Below are 20,780 nucleotides of genomic sequence, written 5' to 3'. Positions count from 1 at the left end.
TTAAAAATGGTGTCTCTGTGCCCAGGTGTGGTTTGGGGGTGACTTGAGAGTATTTGCTCACTTCTGGGTAAAACTGCCAGCTGTCCAAGGTTTGGCAGTGCTTTGTGAATCAGGGAATGACACAAACCAAAGTTGTCACTGTCACTGCTTATAGAATTAAAAGTTACACCAAAGATCTCCTTAGGCAAGAAGCACAGAGTCCAATATGAGACCACTTGGGCTCGGCCAGTGCCAGTCTGGGTCCAAGGAGAGGCTCAGTGGTGATTCAGACCTACAGGACAGGGACTTGGAGCCCTTGGTTCTGGTGCCAGCCACGCCAGTGACCTGGAAGCCCCAAACTCCTCGGGAAATTCTAACCAACCCACATTATAGCTTCTCATCTGTAAATTAAAGGGGCAGATGTGGGTCACCTCTAAGGTTCATGTGGGTCTAAAACTCCAGATACCAGAGTTTTCCAGGTTGAGTTGGAATTTCAACATTGAGTTGGCTGGAGGGGAAAGATAATCTGAAACCGAAAAAACATGGAGAAGAAAATCAGGCAGGGTTGGAAAATACATTCTTGGAGAGCAAGTATTTAACCTTCTCTCTGATCTGAAACACACACAGCCAAACAGCCAGGAGAAACACTTCGGTAATTCATTCATTGGAGCAGGTGGTATACATGGGGCACAGGTGAGGATGCCTGCAATGCCTCCCAGTTTCTCCTCCAGCCCACCATGCCCTGTTACCATTTGAAACCCGTTAAACCAGGACTGGAAAATATCTCTGAACACACTCAAGAGAGGAGGGGTGTGCAGTGGAAGAGGTTGTGTGGTGTATTCCGGGAGGTGAAAAAGTCACAATGCACATAACCGTTGATTAAGTGAGTGAATTTTAGTCGAGTGAATATTGATACATGGCAGAAAAAGCATGAAAATAAAATGAACACACAAGGGAATTACTATTAACATAAGTGATAACATCAAAACATCTGGTAATATGCAGTTCAAAAAAAAAACACACAAATGAAATGGAATGTAAAACATCTTCACAGTATTCGAAGCTTTTGTAAAAGATTGAGACTCTATAAGAAGGGTGCTATGTGAAAGGACTAGAGGGAAAAGGAATTTCGTCTGTGTCCTATGTTTCTGCTGGTGACAGGTCAGAAGGGCCAGGACATCATTCCAGGGGCGTTTCCGAAGGTGCACGTCCACCACAGAGCAGCTGAGCCCAGCATGTCTGTGGAATTACAGCAACTAGGGACTAGGAGTCTGATGAGAAAAACAGCTTCTAGGTTCAGGGAGGGGATTTTCTGTAATTTACAGACCAGATGAAAACTGGAGTTCTGATTGGCTTCTGCCTTGAGAAGCCCTCGGTGCTAACTCACTGGCACCGAGAACCAGGAGTGATGCCGGGTACCCTAAAAATAAAGTTCTTGGAATTCTCATCTCATTTTCTATCTTCTAAGATAAACACTGATATTCTTCCAAAGATTTAGCTGATTTTGGCCGATGGCCTCAGAGGATTCCACCCAGAATGATTATTTTAAACCTTGACAAATAGGACCTTTGCACTAGCAATAATTACCGAATCACAGACAGACCCCTTTTGAAAACCAATGACCAAGTCAATGAGTCTGCACATTGGTTCTGCTATATCCTTTGTTGAAAAAGACAAAAGTTTGTGATAAAATGTAGCATTCGGGCTCAAAGCCTCCCTTTGCCCTTAAGTTGCTGATGTGTGGTAGACAGGGCTTGTCCCGAGTCCACGGTCCTGGGAACCCTGTAGCTGGTGTAAAACTTGCTGTTGCGTTTCACATTTCCAATTTATTTTGAACTCTTTCTGAAACACTGCTTCCTACCTGAGAATCCCCACTGAGAGAGTTGCGCAGCGTGGCCACCTATTCATTCCTAATCTTTCTACAGCAACCCCTCTGCCCCACATACAGCCCTCTCCAAAGACCCGTGCCCAGGACAGAGGCCTTGTTGCATGACATGCTCTGTCCAAACAAGCAGATACACATAAACACTGAACGCTTGAGTTAATCAACCAAAACTTAGACCCGGATCCATGCACTCATGAAATTGCTCTGCATTTCAGTTGACAATAGGAAAGTGGAATATTCCTAATGGACTAATATATATACACATTAAAAAAAAAAAAACCCATCCAAAATTACAGGCGGATCATGTAAGCTCCCCAACGCTTTATGATTAAAGGTCAGAGGGAACCCCAAAGAACGTATGAAATGAAGCATCACTAGTTGTGAGGGGTTCATTTGATCAGGATAACCCTCAGGTAGGTAATGAAGTTGGCAGGCTGGCTTGCGGAGTGGAGTCCTCAGAAGTTAACAGAATCCTCCGTTATTTTGGTGTCAGGGCAGACAGAGCCCTAGGGGTGATAATTCCCAGCCTCACTGCAACATCGGATCGGGGATAAATATTCATCCAGAGGGACAACCACTAAAGTCCTCAAAGTGCCACAGAGAATTACGGATCAGGCTTGAGGAAGAAATTAACATGACTGGCAGAACTGCTTCCTATACATTGTACAAGAGGGGTCAAGTTGCTGAAGAAGTGGATGGGTTTATGTATGCCGCTTGTTAAACACAATGGCTTTGAGAATTACCTTAGGGCCCCTGGGAAAAACTAAAGATGCTTTGCTTTTGAAACGCTCTCCTTGGATGAGGACCCTTGGAACTTAACTTTCCCTCTGCAGAAATGGAAAAAAAAAAAAGTCACACAACAACAAAACAATTTTTTGATGTGCAGGACAGGCAGGCAGGCCATTCTGAATTTCTTTGATCTGTAGGCAACCAAGTTTATAGGAATTAATTTTTTCACAGGAAAGACAAGAATGGGAGCATTGTGAGATTTGATTAGGTTGTGTTGGGTCCAGAGCCACCCAGAACTCCTCAGGAAGGAGGGTCCACCGGCTACGCTACTGGCAGAACCCACCTCCCATGAAAATGCTCAGTGAGACCTCCACTCAGCTAGAAAGTTGCCTCAGATGCACCAAGAGACCCTGGTCTTAGCACACCTTCCAGATGCTCAACAAAGACTTTTTTTTCAACCTTGAAAAGTAAATGGGTTTTTGTTGTTGTTCTTTAAAACAGTGTGAAATGAACAAACAGATGCATGAGAATACTCAGCTCCTCACCCCACGACCATCCACCCCACACTAGCAATTTGCTGGGCTGCTCTAAATTCTTTTGTTTTTCCCCTTTAACTATGTTGCTTGAAAACCAGTAACAGTTGCCTTCTCAGTCTACACAGCATCATCTCTGTCAGGCCATAGGTTTGGTGCCCACGAAGTTTCCTTTTCCCCACCTGAATGCAGGCACCTGCTGCCCTCCAAGTGTCAGGAGAAGTGACCATGCCCAGGGTAGATGGTAACATCTCCAGGGCATCTGAAACTGGCCGATATTCAGATCAAAGACGCACGTGCCCGGGAGGGGGTCGGGTGGGGGCGGGCCCCTCCCTTGGTTTTCACTGTTTCTCAAGCCCCTCCTGGACCTGCCACACTCTGGAATTGCTCTTAAGTGGTAAGGGTGGTGTGGGTGTCTGTTTCTGCCAAAAACACAAAGAGAAACGCCACGCGTCTTATCAGCAGTGAGAATTTTCTAGTTCCAAAGGCAGAGATTAGCTGATCGCTCCACGAGCAGTTTGCAGGTCACGAAGAAAGTGGCAGCACCTAACGTCGTCCGCTGCCGCCTCCCACTGGCCGCCAATCCCCTTTCCTCACTGGCAGCGTTTTCTTTTGGAGGGACTGCGTCTCTGGTTGAGATGGTCCCTGACCCTCCCTTTCCCCGGTGGCCTGCTGCTCCACACTGTCGGTCTTCAAAAGCTTCCTAATCTAAATGGGTTTCCTGACCTGGGCGTGCGGCTTTAAATATCGGCTATAGTGGGGTCTGGAGGGCGGTGCTGGGGGAAAGGTGGGAGGGAGGGAGGGAGAAGGATGCTGCGAGGGCAAAGCTACTGGATTACAAAGCCCTCCCCAGCAGCAGGAGCACGGGTGGTGTGACCCCCGGGTGTGTCCGCTTGGCCCCACCCCTCCTAAGCCACGCCCCAAGCCACGCCCCTCCCCAACCCGCCCACTGAGAATCACTTAAAAACCGACTGAAAAGTGGGACATTCGTGGGTCTTCATCTTCTTCATGAAGTTCTTGAACTCCTTGTTCTTCTTGTCCCACTTGTGGATGGCCGTCAGCAAGTACTGGCCCTTCACCTTCCGGCCCAGGATGAGGAAGTGGTGGCTGAGGTTGTCCAGCTGGTGACAGGGACAGTCGGCCCCGTTCTTCAGGTACAGGACCAGCCTCTTCAGTTCCTTCTTCTTGATGGGCCCCAGCTTCAGGGGCTTCTTCTTCTTGGGGACAATCTTCTTGTCGCCGTTTTCTTTTTTCACTTCTTTGATTTTCATCCTTAGGGCTAGAGAAGGGCGGGGGCGGGGGAGAGGGAGAGGGGAGAGAGGAGAGAGACAGGGGAGAGAGCAGTTTAGAACCCGGTTTTTCACCTCCAACAACCACCCAAGCTGAGGGCTGGTGAAATACGAGCCAAAGGGCATGTAAACAAAGAGGCAGGCAGTTTTCTAGAGAAGGACCAAGGTCCCAGCTCATCTCCATGCACTGATTCTGCCCCTGTTTTGCCTCTAACGATATCTCAATTGTTGCCACCGGATGCCTGAGATTCCCAAATAAATGCTCAAAACCAAATCATATTTCTCTCTCTCTTTTTTTTTTTTTATAACTCAGTGACTTGGAACATCACACAATGCCTTATGAGAAGTAGGGATCATTTAATCTGATAAGATCCACATAATCTAACGCTACAGACCTCAGCACTCAAAGAGAAAACTTACCCCTAGTTTTTTTCAAAGGAGAAAGTTACTGGTTTAGTTCTTTTAACATTCAAAGGACCTCAAATGCCTTGCAAGTTGGGTCCTAGACACAGGACAAGACAGAACCTCTGTGCTCACATTCAGCACTGGGAAGCTAAAGGGAGCTTCAAACTGTCATGCTTGACTGCATCAGATATCAGTGTCCAAGCTCAGCATCGGAGAAACCAGAGTTGGTACCACTGTGCCTCCAGGGAGTTCAAACGGCAGGGACTGCTGATGGGCTGTTCACTAGTCAACCAGTACCGGTGCCACTAATGTGCTAGCCTGTCCACCGTGCAAACCTACAGACCCAAACTCGACTTCCACCTCTTGACCCATTTGAGCAAGTCCTGGTGGATAAATCCAGCTGATGGCCCCTCCCACCCAACACGGTGCGTGCGCTGCTTCTGTCCTTAGCGCAGTCCCCCACAGAAAGGGAAAACCGGCCCTTCTGCCAACCCCACCTTCGCATCTTTTGGTCTCTACAGCCTGAGTCAACATATTTCAGTGTCAGGGTGTGGACCACACGCTTCAGTGCTGGCTGCACAGGGTCAGCTAGTGATGATGCATTAGCGTGGAGGTGCTCTGTACCTTGTAAATGCACCCAAAACACAAACATGGCGTCCCCATGACAATCAACTCCCCGCAAAGAATGCCCAGCCCCTGATAGTTATAAAGGAGATGAAAATCATTTCTAGACGCTAGCCACCAGATGATCTGTCCATCTCCTCTGAATTCCTCTGAATCCAGAATCACCAAGCCCCCTCTTTTTAATCACTCGCTTCCACCTACACTCCACGAGGAAAGACCGGAACCACATAACAGGAGCCAATGATGAAAGCATACGGATGCCAGGAAGGGAGCTGTTTCCCCCAAGCCTTTCCTCTGTTCAACCTAACAACTCCACGAGGAAGGTGCGATTATTTCCCCCACTTCACAGATGAGAAAACTGAGGCGTAAGGGTTACATTTACCTGCCCAAAGTCACTAACCCTAAGTTTAAACCCATGGGCTGAACAAGCACTTTCAACCACTGGGCTGTTCAGGCTGACTCTCTGGTCACAAACCTCCTTATAACGAATCTGAAATTGAGAGCGCTCATTAAACAGACCAAGAAAATAAGGGGGAAGGGCTCAGACTCTTGTCCCTGTTTCATCCACATTTCAAAATGACTTTACTTACAAATTGGTAAGAGTTTCTCCCGGGCGGGCGAAAGGGGCAGCTCTGGCAAAGAAAAAGACTGCATTTGTGAAGGCTTTGTTATTTAATAGTTAGTTGATTACAAAGCACACTCTGGCTAACCCGAGAACAAGGAGGAGGGAGGAATCCTAGGAGCAAACCTTTAGTGAGTGTGTCAAAACCAGAAAACCGAAACTGGTCTCCACAACTTTCTCTTTCTTACACAGAGAGTTCGAAATGTTGCAGACACTGAGCCCCATGTAACACCCCAGGCCTGCGGCCCTTAAGAAAGGCCTCGCTCCCGAGGGTGGCGGGGGTTCTGGGGACTGGCCCGAGCAGCAGAAGGCGCTCCCTGAGGTTAGTGCCGACCTCCCAGGCTGGCCCAGGCCTCCGCACACCGAACCAGCCACCACCCAATGCTTCTGACTTTGCTTGAATCCTCCCGTGTCCATCCCCCACCCCGTGGATGGAGGCAGGGAGACCAGCAGGTGGGCGAGCAGAGATTAGGAAGCAGCTGGCACCACCCCTCCCGGAGCCCCCCCCAGATCTGCCCAAACAGGCCCACCCCTGGCTCAGCTCCCCTTGGTTTACAATCCTCGTGCCTGGTGGGTCCCTTGAGAAACGATTTCACCCGTGTGAGTCTGTGGCTCGCTGAACAAGAAAGCTCTCCGTGGGGCTGAGTGAGGGGCCAGCCAGAGGACACTCACTGGCCAGGCCGGGGGGGGGGGGGGGGGAGTCAGGGCTCCATCTCCGCCCACCCTCTGCACCGCGGGAAACCACTGACCAAAAGGAGGCAGGCGGCAAGGACAGATCTGCTTCTTTCCCATGGCCGTCCAAGAGGTGCCCTGATGGGTCAGGTGAGGCCTGAGCCACTTCCTAAGGTCTGAGACTGCGGACCCACCGCTGCCGTAGGAGGCTGGCTTACATCACCAGGAGGGAGGGAGGCACCCTCGCCCCCACCGCGGGCCGGGCTCCGCTTACAGGACAGGCGCTCCCGGGGTGGCTCCTGACTCACTGCTCACAGCCACCATCTCTATTCCTGATTATAATCAGGGGCTGGACTCGGGGTAAATAATGACAGCAGGAGGCCACAGTTTCTAAGAAGGGGAATGGGACTAGAACCCACGCCTCACCCCAAAGACCACGCGGTGTTCCTTACTCTCCCGGGATGGGGTTTCAAATGATACTGCTTCAGTGGAAACTATTTCCCTCTTTTGATTGTGTTGCTTTTAATCACGACGCAAATCAAAAATTAATGTCCCTCTGCCATGACCGTGTAAAGGAATTTCGTTCAAATGGGTGAGGGGACCGCGGGGAGGGGGGAAAGCCAATGGTGAAAATGTGTTCTGCATTAGACGCTTTATGTCTTGCCATTTGGCTCACTTTTCTTTTTGGAGGTGGGGAGAGGAGGCACATATGGCCAGAAATTACTAACATCTTTCCATCTTTCAAGGGTTTATTTTAGGGATTGCAGATTACCAACTGTTTGGATAGGCGATTAGCCGTCCAAGGTTGATTTCTCCGTGCCTTGTGGGTCTGTGTGCGACCTCCCCCACCACCACGCCACATCCAGGGGCTGCTGGGACGGTAAGGTGGGCACTGATCATCACCTCCTCTCCCCTCACCCAGCCTCCACCATGCCGACAGTGCCCAGGCCCCAGGGATTTGGCCCCATGGACTGTGTTCACTGCTTGTGGTGCAAATGGGCGTGGTGGGCAGGGAAGAGGAGGCAGCAGCTGGGCCCACAGCTGGTGTGCTGGATAGAGTACCAGGTCCTGGGTTCTAACTGCGTGCCCACAAAGGCTGGATCTGAGCTCCCAGAGTCTGCATTTCCCATCTGTAAAACGCAGAGTGCAGTCGGTCTGCCTGCTAACCTGGCAGGTTGACTATCCAGAGGGCTGTGTTGGGCCATCCTGGGAGGCAGCAAAGCTCACCTCCAGCACCATCCACCACCCTGTCTGCATCCTTCCCTCCTTCCCCACGTGCTGGTCTCACACTCATGATAATTTTACAACCGTCTCAGGCCCTTGATCTCAACTACCTGTAACTACTGGACCCCGAGCTAAACAAAACAAAACACAAACTAAACACTGCTTTGGGGGTTTATTTTTTAGCAACAACTTAACATCCTCCAACAGTGAAATATAATTCCCACCTTTCACCTTGCTGGTCACTGCCAGCAAGAATTCAGAACCTTTGATAACCCAAAACGTCAGGTTGCAGTTAGGGGCTGTCGGGGTCTTTCTCTGCAACCTTAAAATAAATAACCCCTTATATTCAGGTAGACCCTTAAAGGTCCCTTCCATAGTTTTCAGTCACTGAAACCATATTTTTTGCTCACAAATTTGACTTCCTTGGGAACCTCCCCACAAGGCCCGGCCACACTGCTGAGGCTGAAATGAAAACAGGAAATTCAAGACATTCACCTCAAACCCACATGCCCTGCAAAGCCATCTCTTTCTCTGACCTGCTTATGCTAATGGTGTCCCCATGTTTCCCATGGCCCAGAAAGGGTGCGGGACCTGAGGCAGCCACTGGCCAAAGGCCATTTATACAACCGACACTGTGGACTTGCTGCAGGAATGAGGGAAGGGTCCGATGGGAAAGCTGGAAGGGGGCTGAGTCAGAAACCAGCTTTGTGAGACAAGCAATTACAGGTAACGGTCACAGAGTCAAGTACAGAGGAAAGGCACGAATGAGGGACCGTGGCCAGGGTGAGAGGACGAAGGGTCCTTGCAGAGTCATGAGGCACAGCTGGAAAACCAGGAGGCCCACCGTCCCCGAGAGCACCGGCAAGAGGCGCTTCATATGGAAGGGAGGTCCCTGAATCCCAAATGCAGCACAGTTTAAGGCTGAGTGTGAGGCCAGATGGCTCACCATGGCGATAGGGAGTGTCGACTGAAAAAAAAAAGCACAACGTGAGAGCTGTGAGTTAAGTTTTCTTTGGGGCAAAATGAGGACTGTAGCCAGGGAGGCAGCCTGTCGGACAGCTCTGAGGAGCGGCCCTGAAGAGGTGGGGAGGTCAGTACACGTGAGATTCTGGTGAAGGGGGGGTCGTGCAGTCAAGCACACGTTTTGGCAGAGGCTGCTGCTGGTCACAAGGAGCAGATGTCCCCATTAGTGATTTCAGTGCTTTTCTAGATATGAGGAGATGCAAGAACTTGGGCTCATAAAATCTTCTGAAAATATCTGACTCTCTGAAGGCCTGTTCTGCCAGTTTTTCCCAGAGCACAGAGCGCCTCATTCCCAGTCTCTACCCTGACCTCCTTTCAGGGTGTGTTGGAGGTCAGCGAGTGCAGTGGCCAGTGACCTAATCCTTGTGGAGGCAGACGGTGACAGTTTTTAGCTGGCAGGGTCACTAATGACCTGCGGGAGCCAGGACCCGAGGGGGCGAGGGTGAATCCCAGAGAGCTAAAAGCCAATCGGGAATGGAGAGAAAAGGTTTTCCCTCCCTGCAACCCCCAAGCGTCTAGAATGTTCGTGAAACGTTACTACTGACCACGTGTAGCCCAACATGCTAGACTGAGCACACAATCATTTCCACGCCTGTAAAATGATACTTTAAAAAAAATTACAAACACTTGGAAGAAAACGGGAAGAGAAACGAGAACACCACATTCAGTGTGACAGAAAGCAAATGGAGAAGAAAAGCTGGAAGTCAGCTGCCGAGATCCACCCGGCAGGACCCAGAACTGCTCGGGATCTGGGGCCACCAGGTGCTTCTGAATGCAATCACAGGGACTGTCTTAAATATGGGACTTGAGAAGTCTGCACAAGCACACTCAGGTCCACGAGCCCGGCCATAAAGCCAGATGACAGCCCCTCACCAAGTCCAGCAGCAGCCGAGAGGTTTATTCTGTACAGGTTTGAACCAGACAGACTGGGCCTGTGGACACAGGACACACAGGAGGACAGGGTGGGAAGGAGCTACACTGACATCAAAGGGGTTGAATGAAAGTCTGCACAGTAAAGAGTGAGACCCTCCGGTCTCAGGACACTACAGCTGTATCCCTGATCAGAGGATTGCAGGGTTTTCAGCTAAAGAAACAAGTGACCCTAAAGAGAAGACCTACAGCTTCCCCCAGAAGAACTCTAAACTGAGGCCCACAAATCATAGGCCACACAGACACACAAAGAGCTCCAGTCCAGTGCTTGCCTCTTAAAACTCCAGTGGCCAGCCAAGGATCAGCAGGCGTTTAAGGAAAGCCTCTAACTGTGAACAACAGACTAAAACATACCCAATACACAGAAAAAAAGAAAGCGGAGATAAGAGACAAGGTAGAGCGCACTGCAAAACTGTTTACAAAGATAATATAAGATACTGTATTCGTGAAACCAGAATGGAAAGCTGTTAACGGGGATGTTCAGAGAATAGAAAGAATGTGTGAAATTTTCAAAGGTGAGCACAGAAGTAAAGGATGCAATACAAGTGCTTCAAGAGAAGGCTGAAAAAATTGCCTGGAAAGCTGAACAAAGTGACAGAGACGGGAAACAGGAGAAAGAAAGATAAAGGGTCAACCCAGGAGTTTCAATATCTGAACACGAGAGAACCAAGAAAACAAACGGGAGAAAAATACCAAAGAAATAATACAAGAAAAATTTCCAGAAATGAGAACATGCGTTCTCGGATTAAACAGTGGCCAGCTCGGTGAATCATGACGTGTGGAAACAGCAGGGATAAAGAGAATCCACTAGAGACAAAGAGAGGATGGATCAACTGCAAAGGACCAGGCATCAGAACGGCCCCGAGTTCATCGACAGCAACACTAGAAGCTGAAAGATAATGGATCAATGTCTTGACAATTCCCAAATTCAATACTGAGCCAAGCTATCAATCAATGTGTGAGAGGAGATTAAAGACCTCTTCAGATATTCAATGGTTTTAAAAAAATATGATCTTCCATGTATTTTTTTCTTAGAAAACTGCTCCATGATGTGCTCTACAAAAATGCAGAACAAGACCCAGGATGGGGAAACTGAAGATCTAACATTAGATAAGAGCAATGGGAGTCTTAACATGGTTTTTCCACAACAACTGTGTGGCAGGCTTAAAGTCTCAACCAGTCCAGACTGAAACAGGAGGGAAGAGGGCTCAGGCAGATTGGATATATACCTGCAGGAAGGTTTGGGGCTGCATTCATCACACAAACATAAGGAACTAGGAAAATAAAATGAGGCAACTACTATTTCAAGGGAAATAGTAGTACAGGAAAGGAAATATAAACGCAGGTACACTACATGGCTCAGCTGCAAATAATATTTACGTAACTATCATAATTTAAACACTGAATATTAATTTAGCCAAAAGTGCGATATAACCATACTGGAAAGAATGGGGAGAAGTGGGGATATAGTATGAGACAGAGTAAATCTTTATTATCAATAATAGAAAATCAATCAGTAGTGTCTAAAAGTTAAAATTAAGAATTTAATTAAAAATTAAGTGTCTAAAAATTAAAATTAAGAAGTAAAAGTAAGGCAGATAAACCTTTGCCTTCAATAATGAAAAATCAGTAAGTCATGTCTAAAAGTTAAAAATTAAAATTAAGTATGCTATTTACTTATTCCATTTTGCTAATTATCATAAGAAATAGCTGAAATACTTGAAAATCATTACCTCTGGGTTGTGGGAATTAGTGGGGCAGAGGACCGAAGTCTTTTGTTAACAGCCTTTTAACATTATTTGACTTTTTAAATTGCATTTATTCTGGAGCAAAAAAAAAAAAACTTTCATTTTTAAAAAAGCAGTTGCCTAGTAAAGAACTGAAATATATATGAAATGTCAGTGAATCACAAAATGGGAGCTCTTAAAAGACACAAAGATTACATTTCCAGGCTCTCCACTCCCCATTCAATTAATTAGCGTGGTGTTAATTAGCACTTCTTAGTAAGGGTTTTGCTTGAGTAAGATTTCTGCTTTTTCAACCGTTTATTTGGGAGGAGGGGGTGGCCTAGAGAGCTTGTCAACCTGATCATTTTTTAGATAGAAATCAATTAGGTTAGACTTCAGATTATTTACTTTGAACGGGATGGGACGTTAAACCTAGTTCAGCTGTGGCCACAGCTCTGCCGATAACCAGCTCCCTGCCTGTCGGCCCAGAGCTCAGGGCTTTAGGCCACAGTTCCTTGGAGCAAGGAGCTGGAAACATGGGGTCCTTGCAGGTTCTGGGACAACAGGACAAGCAGGCAGAGACACTGTCTCCAACAGTAGTGGTGAAAAGTCCGCCTGGGACCAGAGCTCAATCACACAGCCTGACTCCCAGTGACTAGCTTTCTTTCCTAAATTTCTCTTGCACAGAGGGCTGAAGTTCCCAAATGGAGCAGCAGGGGGGCAAGTCTGGCAAACTCTTTACCGAGGAGCCTGTCACCAGTCCCCAGGACCAGGAGGGGCCTGCAGACGAGCCCCCGAGAGCATCGGCCCTTTGGGCTCCGATTACAGCCCTCAGAGCCTCGCCATGAAAAAGCCTGTTTCACATAGCACAGCCCTCGCTAAGCAGTAAGACACAGAGGACCCGATTTCCTCCTTCCTGGCCCCGTTTTCACAAATCTCTTGGGTGGGCAACCCTGAGGCAGAGAGCCCGCCACCCCCAAAGCCAACTGTGCAAATGAGATTTGGTAACAGCCCTGGGTAAGGGCGGGGCTGGGAGAGGCCGCAGCCTCCTTCCAACACAGAGGGTCTGGGCACCGCGCAGGCTGCTGGCTTGCAGGCATTTAGGGTCCAAATGAGTCCCGATGACCAAGGCCCTGCCAAGGCAGCTCCACAGACTTCCGTTCCCAGCAGGGGCCGGTGTTGGCATCATTAATTCCTTTAGCAAAGAAAGGGGCTCACACTTGGTCACACACAGTAACTCAGACTCTCTCCCCGACCACAAACCACATGCCGCATACTTACATGTATCTACTGACTACAGGACAGATGCTACAAAAAAAAAAAAAAAAAAAAGCAAAAACAAAACCAAAAAAATAAAGAAAGAAAGAAGATTGAAAGCAGCTTTTCTTTTTCTCTCGTTTACAAAGCAAAACAAAACAACCCCCCAAAACCAGCAGATGCAGAAAATGCTCCTGAATGACTTATTTGGGGCAAATTATTTAATTGAAACTGTCCTGTTTTCTGAGCCCTGGACATCTCAAGGAGGTGGGGGGGGGGGCAGGGCGGTCCAGGCAGGAGAGTGGAATCTGCAACTTTATGCCCCCGCCCTCAACACACTCACAAGCACTCACACATGCAGCATGGCAGCGTCGATGTCCACCGTCCGCCATCCGGAATCCCGCTGCCTAATTGCTTGATTTCATGGATTGTGTTCAATCCCCACTGATTGAAGCTAATGGTGCAAAATGGAAACCCGGCTTTGAGAGCAAAGGGCTGCCTGGAGTGGCTTTATTCGGGAAGGCGTGTGCACCAGCGGCCCTGGCAGCAGGGGGCTTGGGCCGCAGAGGGGGACAAAGAGGAGTTTTGGCCCCTCTCCTTCCCAGTAAGGATTGGACCCCTCCTCCCCGCGTTCCCAAACAGGCAGCGGAGGAGAATAGGAGACTCGCTTACAGAACGTCAATCACCAGGATTGACTGAATCTTGGCTCCAAGTCCAGGCCAACCCGCCAAGGCAAACAGTCTTCCTGCCTCGGGGTCACCGGTTTTCCATTCCCCTCCGTCCCACCCCCCGGGGTTCGCCCACATGGCACGTCGGAGTGAAGAATGGTCTTTTGGCAGGAAAAAGATGGGGAGTGGGTTTCAAAAACCAATGAATAGGAAAAGCCATGAGCTACCCCCGGCTCTGAGAGCTGCATCAGAGAGGGGTCCTCAGAATCTCCCGGATGGCTTGTTAAAATGCAGATTTCTAGGCCCTCAGAGCTTCTGACTCGGTGGCAATGGGATGGGGCCTGGGAATCTGCATTTCTAACCTGTTTCCCGGTACCGTTGAGGCTGCTGGTCTCGGGACCACACCTGAGAACCACTGGTTCACAGGGTTTGAGGGCGGGGATGGGGTGGGCTATTTGGTCTGCCACCTGGGTTATTCACAGTGGTGCCTTCTGAGGACTCTTGGATGTCATTTAAACTTCCTGGAGGCCCAGGGCAGCCCTCCAAACTCATTAAAGCTCGGGCTGAAGTCAGCAAGACAAACATGGGCATGTCCAAGACCCAGCTGACCCTGGGTAAGCTGGTGTAGTGCCATTTTCAGAATCGCTGAGGTCTGGGGGGCAGAGGTGGAATCTTGCAGCGTCAGGAAAAGCAAAACAAAGGCTTTGATAGCAAGAGGTCGCACATTTCAGAGGAAAGGACTTTACGTCTGGAATCGGCCGACTCCAGCTTCTGGTTGGGACGCCAGCACTAACTTTTTAGGTGCCAGGGGCAGAGAACGTCCTCACTCAGGACTCACTGTCCCCCTTTCCCTCCCAAGGGAGCTCCGGGTATAAAAGGATTCAGAGAGAGGGGCACATCTCCAATTCGTCGCGGATTTCTCTTAAGCCCCGAGCTGAAGAAGCTCAAAAAATAACCCGATGTCCAGAATCCTTCCTTCTAACCATCACGGGATTTGCTCTGAGGCAGAAACAGAAGGCTGGTCCTAGATCTGAGCCCACCCCACCCCACCCCCGACGCTACATACTGTACTTTCATTTTTCTGGTTCTTTTTTTCCAGCCTTTCCAGGCTTTGCGTAAAGTTCAGGGAGGCTTGGAAGACCCTGGTAGGCGCTGAGGTCTAGCCTGAGCCCACTGGGCACACCTTCCCATCCATCAGATGGGGCGGCGCCCGGCTTCGCCACAAAGCCCCAGGGAGGGGCAGAGGCACGTGTGGCTCCCCTGTCGCCCACCTGGCACAGCCCCACTGGAGACAAACTGCAACATACACCCAACAGGATGGAGAGGAATCCTGGTCTCCCAAGGTCAAGTTTGCCTTGGCCTCAGGTAGGTTTGGATGAAGCCAAGAGTCTAAAAGTTAATGGGAGTCAGTACCCAGTCCTCACTCAGAGCTGGCCTCCTCTCCAAAAGCGAACCCTCTGACACTGTTGGTGGGAATGTAAATTGGTGCAGCCACTGTGGAAAACAGTATGGAGGTTCCTTAAAAAACTAAAAATAGAGCTACCAGCATTTCCACTCCTAGATATTTATCCAAAAAAAACCCCTCCAAAACACTAATTCAAAAAGATACACGCACCCCAATGTTCATAGCAGCACTATTTACAATAGCAAGACATGGAAACAACCCAAGTGTCCATCAACAGATGACTGGATAAAGAAGACAGGGTGTACACACACACAGGAATACTACTTGGCCATGAAAAAGAACAGAATTTTGCCATTTCCAGCAACATGGGTGGACTTGGAGGGTATTAGGCTAAATGAAACAAGTCAGATAAAGAAAGACAAATACTGTGTGATATCACTCATATGTGGAATCTAAAAATTAGAACAAAGTAGTGAATATAACAAAGCAGCAGCAGACTCACAGATATAGAGAACAAACTAGTGGTTACTAGTAGGGAGGGGGGCAGGGGCAGTACAAGGGTGAGGGAGTGGGAGGTACAAATGAAAGGATGTTCTGTACAACACAGGGAACATAGCCATTACTGTGTAATAACTGTAAATGGTAAGTAACCTTTCAAAATCATATAAAAAATAAATGAAATAAATTGAAAGCTGGCCTTCTCTCTACAGTCTAGGGTTTCCCCTTCTGCTGAGCCCAGGCGGCGGGCACGCAGGGTGGCCAGCGGTATCGGCCCTGAGCTGGGTGTCCTGACCCCTGACCTTCACTAAGTCTCTTTTCTTTCTCTCCATCCACCTGGAGCCGCACACACAGGTAACGGGGCGGATCTGGGTCCTGGGAGCCTGGGGGAACCTTGGTGTGGGGGAGACAGATTATGGGATGGGTCACCCTCACTTGGGGCTCCTTTCTGATTCTCCAGGAAAGCCACTTATTCAAAAGAGATAAAAACAAAAATAAATACATATATGAAATAGACACAACATTGTAAACTGACTATACTTTGATTTAAAAAAAAAGAAAATGAGAATACCGGCAAAAGATAAATAAAAATTAAATTTAAATCAATCAATCAATCAACAAACAAACTTCCCCATGGCTATGGGAGCCACTGCCCACCCGCCACCGGAAGATGTGTGGGTGGGCAAGGACTTGGCCCCACAGAGATGGGAGCCTCCCAGGCAACAAGTGTCTGACCACATGCTGGGGCAGGGCCCCCAACTCCCAAATGCACGCCTACCATTCAGGAGGCAAGGGCTTTTGGAGTGTTTACCAAGTTCCTGGCTCCAGAACCAACTGATTTCCTTTAATGGGCCCAGTACATTCCATGTGTGTTGCATCCTTCCCACTGAAGACGGTCAGGATCCCGGGGGTTCGGGGCGATGGCTCTGGCTCAGGCCTGGCAGCATCCAGCTCCCCAGCATGTTTGCCCTTTACTAGCAGAGGTCTGGAGGGCTGACCCTCAGGGCAGACACACTTGGTCTCCCCAGGTCCCTTCCCCGCTCCCGTGCCCCCTGCTGAGTGCTCCGTCCCGTCCATGGGCTCCTGCCTGACCCAGGGAGCACAAGAGAGAGGTCTTCCTCCTGCACCTCCTGTCCCAGGCCTCCGGGTACCGCGCCAGAGGGTACTGGTCACACCCACCACACAAGCCTCACGAGCAAGTTCGCACCAGGACAAAGCGGGAGAAGTCAGGATGCTGGGCGGGTCCCTCCAGGATCTGCTAGAGAATGGAGGTCACAGACGGCTCACTCTCCCAGCATCAGAGGACTGATGTCACAGTGGCAGGCAGGGGAAGGCAGGAGCCGGGGATCACCCGGCCTGAGACTGGAGCTACGATACCAGCACGGCCACTTCAGGACACAAAATGCTCGCGGCCTCCCCGCGGCCACTGAAGATCAGCTGGGAAGTGGGAAGGCACCATGTCAGCCATCAGGTGCTGTGCAAACCCCAGCGCCCTGCAGATCTGTCGTAAATTGAGGGTTTGCTATGAAAGCATCCTTGACATGGGTCCACGTGTCACCAACTGTAAGCAGTAGCCGGAGGGCCTGACACAGCCTCTGTATGAAGGATTGCATTTACGGGGCAAGTCAGGAAAGATGTGGCCCCAGGACCCCTGTGCCATGCTGCTGGCTGTGTTCTGGTGCCCTGCGCTCCCCTGATCTCGATTTCGCCAGAGAACCTCCCTCCAGTGGATGCACATTTTGTGCCTAATGTTCAGTAAATAAACAGGTTTGTAAAGGTCCTTCTTTTTCCGAAGAGCTTAAAACGAGCTGCTAGGGAAATTCATCAATGTGCTGGAGTCCCCGGAGTGCTTGGGGTCCCTGTTCACCGCCCTTTAGAACCTGGTTCCTGGGGGTGCCTTTGGGAGCTGACCTTCCTCCGTGTCTACATCTGACTTTTCCTGGTTTGGCAGAGGGCAGATCCCTCTCATCCCAGGTGTGTAGACTGTGCCCCTCCCAGCTCCCAGCTTTCTGCCGCTCTGTTCACCGGCACGCCTGTGATGTCAGGAACTGATCCTGTAACACCCTCATCCCCAGCAGCGAAACAACAGAGCCACTGGCTCTATTGGGAGATGCCCCCTGCCTCCCAGTGGCCACCAGGAGCCAGGCCCTGCGGTATGTGACGTGCAGCCCTAGGGGGTGACCACCTCATGTCCAGAATGTCCTCTGCCTTGCCAGGTACTACAGACCGACAGCACCTTCCCCCTTGGAAATCCCTTCCACGACTCGTGCATCAGTCCCCGCTGCGGGAAGCTGGCTTTCTGTGTCTGCTTGAGTCCATTGTGCCCTGACGACCACTGGCCTCTGCTGCCTCCTCCCCAGTCTGCCTCAGGGACCCCTGGTACTGACCGTCAAGGGCCAGGTGCCGTCCTAAGGGCCTTAGCGTTCTTTACTGTGACCTGGTGAAGCCGGTACTACCAATATTCACCTTTTAAGACAAGAGGATAATTTTCCACAAGACGCCAGCTAGTAAGTGACAGAGAGCCAGGGTTCAATCTCACCCCATGAGACAACCAGAGCCAGGGTGATGCCAGTGACCCCGCAGGCTGCTTCACAAGTAGCCGTGTGCCAGCGCCCTGTGCTGGAGGTTATTTTGTGGGGCCTCCCAGAGAGGAACAAGCTTGGGTTTGGCTCCAGCTTGGGTTTCTTGTTCTAAGGCCCCTGGGGCCAGGCAGGCGCACAGAGAGTTCTCAGCTGGCCCAGACCGGATTCCACCCACCCGCCAACCCCCTGACTCCCCAAGAGCCCCAAGAGTGTCGGGAAGGAGGGCCAGGGCTGGGATGAGGAGCCAAAGGAAAGGCGAACGCTGTTCCCTGCTGGGCCTGCCTGTTCCTCCTCCAAGTAATCATGCAAAGGGAGGAAACCTGCCAGAAGACACATTAAGTCTGTAAGGGAAGAAGGGTGCAGACGAGGAGCTGTCAGTCACCCGGAAATCAACCCAGGCTACAGACGCCCCTCCTTCCCAGAGAAGCCGCCTCTGCACTCTGCCTTCCCACCAGCCCCCCCAGCACGTGCACACGTGCGCGTGTACACACACACACACACACACACACAGTTACACAACTGGGAAGGCGAAGTCACCGGGAAAGCTGATGCCAGGAGCAGAGGTGGAGCAGATGGCCCTGCCTGCGTGCAGGAAAGGGCAGGGGATGGAGGCCCACCTGGGGTCTGTGCTTTATTCCAGATCCGCTGGGCCTCCTCTCTGGCAACTGGAAGACAGGACTGCTCCCCAGGAATCAGGAGCTCCAAGCCACCTGGTCTTCGCCGCAAAGACACGCAGCTCGGAATGGCTTCGAGGTTCTACTTTGCACCACCGGGGCCGGCACCTCCCTCCCGAGAAGCGGGCCCAGGCGTGAGGTCGGGGACTTGAGGGCGGCATCCCGTGTCGCTGGGGGCCCCGGGGTGTCGCACTCCTCTGCACAGCAGCTCTTTTCCACGTGTGCCTGAGATGAAGCCCCATGTCCCCAGAGAGCGCTCCTGGGGAGCAGGGAGGAGCCCACAGAGATGTTTACGGAGAAACCAAGTCACAGAGCTTCGCGGAACGAAACCGTGCGATTTCAGGGCTGGAAAGAGCCTTAGAGGTCACGGAGGGTGGCCCCTTCAATTTGCTTAAGGAAATGGGCTCAGGGACTTCCTGACTGGCCGAGTCACGAAGCTGATTGTGGTATCGCCGGATCAGATCCCAGGACTCCAGGATTGGTGTGACTGTCTCTCAGGTCTCACGTTATCTCCTCACACAGAAGTCTGTATTTTTGGTGTTTGACAGGCGGGTAAACTGAGTCCACGGGGCTTGCCTGAGCTGACACTGTGTGTGGCAGAACCAGGCCTTGAACTCAGGTCCATGTGACACCTAAGGCCATGCCTGTTCTTCCCGATACAATTTTTATATCCCAGGGATTACGTCACGCGACTTAAGACAATCCCTGCTGACCGCTGGAATCCGCTGGGAAGTGGCTCCAGCCCAGAGAGCCAGCAGTTCTACAGGGACTTGCCGCAAGCACTGGAAACTAACAGAACAGGCCCAGCTGGCATTTGGGGGAATAAACAAGACACTGAGGTCACAGGAGGGTTCCCCAACCGGCCAAGGTGGCCCTGGGCGCGCACGGAGGCACCCTGCGGAGAAGTCCGTCTGGGGTTCTAAAGCCTTCCCGAGTCAGAGGAATCAGCCTGTGGCATGTTCTGGAAGGCCTCTCTCTGAAACCACGGGGAGAGAAGAAAGCGTCTGACCTGATCTGTGCAGACTAAGCTCCTGAAAGAGGCCAGGGCATCTCGGAGAGGTGACTGGCACCCACACTGGCCAGGCAGATCCTCTGTGTGCAGACCAGCACATGTACATGCACACGGCTCGCGTCTACACCCGCACCTGACTCACCCACGCACACTCAGATGTGGACACACACACACAAACCACACCCGCTCCCCATCCCAGGCCTCCCCCTAGGGCCTTCCATGGCTGCAGCTCCTCTCACCTCCCTTCTCCAGGAGGCCCCAGACACCCGGGCTGCCTAAGCTCCTCGGGCCCCAGATCTGCCGTCACCAGACCACCGACCGCGGGGCTGGCTGGCTGTGTGCGCCACCTGCCTGGGCCGCTAACAAGGTCTGGAGAGAAGTCGGGGACTTTATGACAGCTCCTAATGGCCACCGCCCTCGGTAATGCCCAGCTCTGCGGTGCCCCGCGTGTGAGCTGATTACAGGCTTTGGCTCCTGCTCCGTGCATCCCTAGCAAAGGTCTCCCAGGGTCCCTGACCACAGCAGATGGCCCTTCCCCAGGTGGCTGGGCCACGGGCTGGCCTCATCAGAACAGCCTACAGGGACACCTTCTAGTGGGTGGCCCATAGCTGGTCTGGGCCCGGCCAGCACTGACCTGAGCCTGCCGGCTCTCCTGTCCCAAACATCTCACCCCGAGGCCTCAGGCTGTACGTGGCATCACTTTGGATGAATGAGCACCTCTCCAGGTCTCCTCCCCTCCTCCCCCTCCTCCCCTCCCCATCTTCCCCTCCTTCCCTCCTCCTCCCCCAGCTCCCCACCCAAGGCCCTCTTTTAAGACGTGAGTGACAGTAACATTTTTAAAAATACTCTCCTGATGCCTCTCATTGCCAACGAGACGAATGCCCCTTTCTTCAGCATGGCGTTCAAGGTCCTGCGCTGACTTCTGCCGACTCTGTCAATCTCGTTTCCAGCTGCTTTCCCCCCCCGTGCGCCTTAGAAGACAATCACGAAGAGAGTCCCCAGTCCCCAACACACAGGTGGCGTCAGCCTCCGAGTCCGGTTC

The 20,780-nt window shown here is 51.1% G+C and overlaps 1 protein-coding gene across 1 annotated transcript in view; it reads right to left on the bottom strand.

Annotated features, from left to right (window-relative positions):
- Positions 1 to 853: 853 nt before the first annotated feature.
- Positions 854 to 20,780, bottom strand: part of SFRP1 (secreted frizzled related protein 1) — a 35,527-nt gene continuing 15,600 nt past the window's right edge. The window contains exon 3 of the mRNA XM_032468788.1: positions 854 to 4,405. Coding sequence (XP_032324679.1) covers positions 4,083 to 4,405 — 323 coding nt within the window. The 3' untranslated portion in view covers positions 854 to 4,082. The remainder of the gene's footprint in view (positions 4,406 to 20,780) is intronic.

This window comes from Camelus ferus, chromosome 26, assembly GCF_009834535.1.
Source record: "Camelus ferus isolate YT-003-E chromosome 26, BCGSAC_Cfer_1.0, whole genome shotgun sequence".
NCBI lineage: Eukaryota > Metazoa > Chordata > Mammalia > Artiodactyla > Camelidae > Camelus > Camelus ferus.
This window is presented reverse-complemented; position numbering and strand designations above follow the sequence as displayed.